The sequence below is a fragment of the Papaver somniferum genome, chromosome 8 (assembly GCF_003573695.1).
Source record: "Papaver somniferum cultivar HN1 chromosome 8, ASM357369v1, whole genome shotgun sequence".
Classification (NCBI taxonomy): Eukaryota; Viridiplantae; Streptophyta; class Magnoliopsida; order Ranunculales; family Papaveraceae; genus Papaver; species Papaver somniferum.
In genome coordinates this window covers 174,466-178,174 of record NC_039365.1, presented here as the reverse complement: position 1 = coordinate 178,174, position 3,709 = coordinate 174,466, and the positions used below count along the sequence as shown (strand labels likewise).

The 3,709-nt window shown below is 36.7% G+C and overlaps 1 protein-coding gene across 1 annotated transcript; it reads left to right on the top strand.

Moving 5' to 3' along the window:
• Window positions 1–753: 753 nt before the first annotated feature.
• On the top strand, window positions 754–1,692 carry LOC113304113 (transcription factor GTE9-like). Its single transcript, XM_026553177.1, has one exon. It carries the CDS (start codon window positions 754–756, stop codon window positions 1,690–1,692), a length of 939 nt encoding a protein of 312 aa, XP_026408962.1.
• The last annotated feature ends 2,017 nt before the right edge of the window (window positions 1,693–3,709 follow it).

Here is a 3,709-nt window from a genome sequence, read left to right as displayed (position 1 = left end):
AACAAAGATTTAGCATCATTCAAATAGGTTTTGAGAGTTTTGTTACCTTTTGACATGCTATGCAGCTGCTTTTTCAGATTCATCTGATGATGTAAAGTTTTTGGTGCATATTCTGATTCTAGTTTATCCCAGACATCCTTTGCAGTTGTTAGGTGAGATACATTACTCAAGACTTCAGGTGTCAGAGTTGAATTGAGCTAGCCAACAATGAGAGAATCCTGATGCTCATAAGCTGTAAACGCAGGATTTATATCTTCACTTTCAGGTAATGTCTTTGAAGGAACTTGTTTTGTTCCATCTACAAATCCACTGAGATCATAGCCTTTTAAGATTGGTTTGAACTGTGGCTTCCATAGGATATGATTTGTTTCTGTGTGTTTTAATGTGACAAGGTGATGAATCTGCACCTGTCTTAGGGTGTTTGTTGTGTCTGCCATGAAAGTTTTTTTGTTGTTGTGGTATTGAGCGGAAGATGGCTTGGATCAGGCTGATACCAAGTTAGAGTATGGATTTTGGTGAATGCTTCGACACCTGCTATGTGCAGATAGTGGTTCAATTTATATTAATCACTTTCAAGATAAACTGTTACATATTTGGTAAACAAATCAAAGACTGAGCATGCCACAAATGTAGGCTTAAGAATCTGACACAAAACTAGGTCAAGAGACTTGGTGTGCAGTCTTTCTAGCAGAGTCTTCAGGACTTGCTTTAACAGAAGAAGCTGTTGCTCTTCAATCTCAAACTTTTAAGCATATGATTGGAAACGGTTGTGTTGATAACGCGATTCCATTACCTGTAACAAGCAAGATTTTGGCTAAAGCTCTTGAATATTGCATGAAACATGTTGGTGATATTCCTAAAGGGGATGATGGTAATGTAGAGGATCCGGAGATTCAGAAATGGGATGCGGAGTTTGTTGAAGTCGATCAAGATACATCGCTTGATCTTATTTTGGCCGCAAATTGTTTGAATATTAAGCACTTGTTGAATTTGATTTGCCAGACAGTTGCAGACAGGAAGAACCATGTTTTCCCAGCAATCACTTCCTACGAAGAGTTAATGAAGCAATGTGAAAAACTTCTGAAACGTTTGATGGAACATCCATATGGATTTGTTTTCAATGCTCCAGTGGACATTGTGAAGTTGAACATTCCAGATTATTTTAAGCGTATCAAGCATCCAATGGATTTGGGGACGGTTAAGAGTAAGTTTGTAAACGATGAGTATTCGGATCCCTTGAAATTTCATGATGATGTGAGGCTCACATTCTCAAACGCAATGATGTATCACCCACCTGGGCATTATGTCCACACCATGGCTGGTGAACTTCAAACTTTTTTTGAAGCGAGGTCGAAAGCAATCGAGGATGAACTTCTACCAGTACCTGTTGAAATGGATGATGCTAGAGATACAGAAGCTGCCGAATCTATTCCACCATCAAGAAAGATGAAAATCTCTCCAGGTCATGAGAGGAAAATGACTATCACGAAACAATTTAAATTGATTAATGATTTGCAATCTATTAGAGAATTCCCGTCGTATCTGATCGAATTTCTAACAAAACAAAGTACAAGGCACGCTGCTGATGGGGAGCTCGAGGTTGATCTTCAACTGATGACTGATGATACATTATTCTCATTAAGGAAGCTTGTCGATGACTATATGCAGATGAATCAAAGAAAAGCTAATTAATTTCGTTTTATTTGGAGGTTTTGAGTATTATTTATAGGGGTAGCAAGATGATAAAATCGGGTCATCAAAAAGAATTGATGAGGAGAAGAAGATGGGGAGAAAAGGGAGGAGATGTTTCTTCTTCTTCTTTTGGTTTAGGTTTAGTTTTTTTATTTTAATTAGATCAGTTATCAAAGGGTATTATTGTATATTTATAAATTAGGTCACCCTATTTATTTATTTTTGTTCTTTTTTTACTCGATTAATTAATTTACTTTTTTTATTTTTTTTTGTGGAAGGATTCTTTTTTAGTTGAAGGTCATATTAAAATTATGAACTAAAAAATCCCTCACCCCGACGCTGACGAGTTTCGAACTCCGATCGTTGGTATCATCATCCAATGACTTTACCACTATATTACAGTGACATCTGCTTCTTGTGAAAGGATAGAATGGGAGAAAGACTTGTATTCTTGGTTAGTCTTTCCTAGGTACCACCAGATTTTTACTCCTCAAAAATATCAAATATCTCTTCGTGATCATCCATGCTAAGGGAAAGGTCCTTATTTCCATCTACTATTTGAGCTTTAAGTTACTTAGCAAGTTTCTTGCTTTTAGGAGCAAGATAAGCTTCAACTGCTGCGTATGCTTCATTTAGGTTAAAGTACCTTCCACCACCAATGATACATGAGTATCGTAGTAGAAGAAGAATGCTGTGAAGATCATCTTCACGGTTAGAATTAGTTGTGCAGGTCATATGCACAGAATCTAAGTAGTGTGAAGATTGTATCCACACAAGCACAGGGACATCTAAGGATGTCAGATGAGGTTAATCATTAGCCTAGGACTAGTTGAGCCATGTTAGGCTAGAGAGTATCTAGGAGATACTAGAAGAGGTGTAAGTTGATAACTTAACCTAGAAGTTGAGGCTTCCTAAATTAGAGAGGATTCCTAGTTTAGATGAGTTCTAAAAACTCATAGTTTTATTTCTTTTCAAGCAAGCTTACACTCTTATAAAAGAAGGAGACTTGTAATCTAGAGAGGTAGAGAAAAACAAGAGAGAGACAACCATATTTTTGGTTTGTGATAGAGTTTATTCTCAAAGCAATAGAAGAAGTTAGAAGAATCCATCGTGTTCTTTTCTTTGAATTCTGTTATTTATCTTCGTGTTATTTTTCTAACTTCCTATTCAGCAACACTGACTCTAGGTACCCTTGATCGATTACGTATCAAGTGGTACCAGAGCCACTTTCTAACTTCTAGGGTTAGTTGTGGTGCATGTTCTTAACACGTGAACAATATACGCGATCAGGGGAAGCAACTGTAGCTTTACCAGACACAAGAAGACCTAGAGGAGTTAATAAAACCAAGGTGGGAAGTGAATATGATCATAATACTAAGCTCACAGACGAGGACAAGTTTGCTAAACTTGAACTGAAGATACAAGGTTTAGCAGATACCTTAGCTGCATTTATGAAAGCAAGTGCTGTCAAGTCAAAACATAAACATAAAAAAGAAGAGTTAAAAGAAAATGATGAAGAAAGTTCATCATCATCTGAAGAAGAAGAATACGAAGTAGTTAATAAAAATCCATCTGGAGGTCTGAAAGTAGAGTTTAAACTTGAGATTTCTGATTATGATGGAGTCATGGAAGCTTAAAAACTTGATGGTTGGTTAGATAAGTTGGAGACATATTTCATAGTAGATCAACTGGTGGAGTCTCAGAAGATCAGCTTTACAAGTTTGAAATTGTCGAGTCATGCTTCAACATGGTGGAAAGATTACAAGAAGAGGTATGACATGGCTAAAATTTAAGGAGATCATGAAGAAGCACTTTTATACTGTGGGGTACTTGGACGAAAGATGGTATCAGTGGAAACACCTTCGACAATGGTACCAGCAAAGTTTCCAAGATTACACTACAGAATTCTACAATCAATCTTTATCTTTGGATGTCGATATTAATAGTAATGAGACTTTCCAAAAGTATAAGGGTGGACTTGTAGATTATATACGAAAGGAATTGAAGCTTTGGTGTA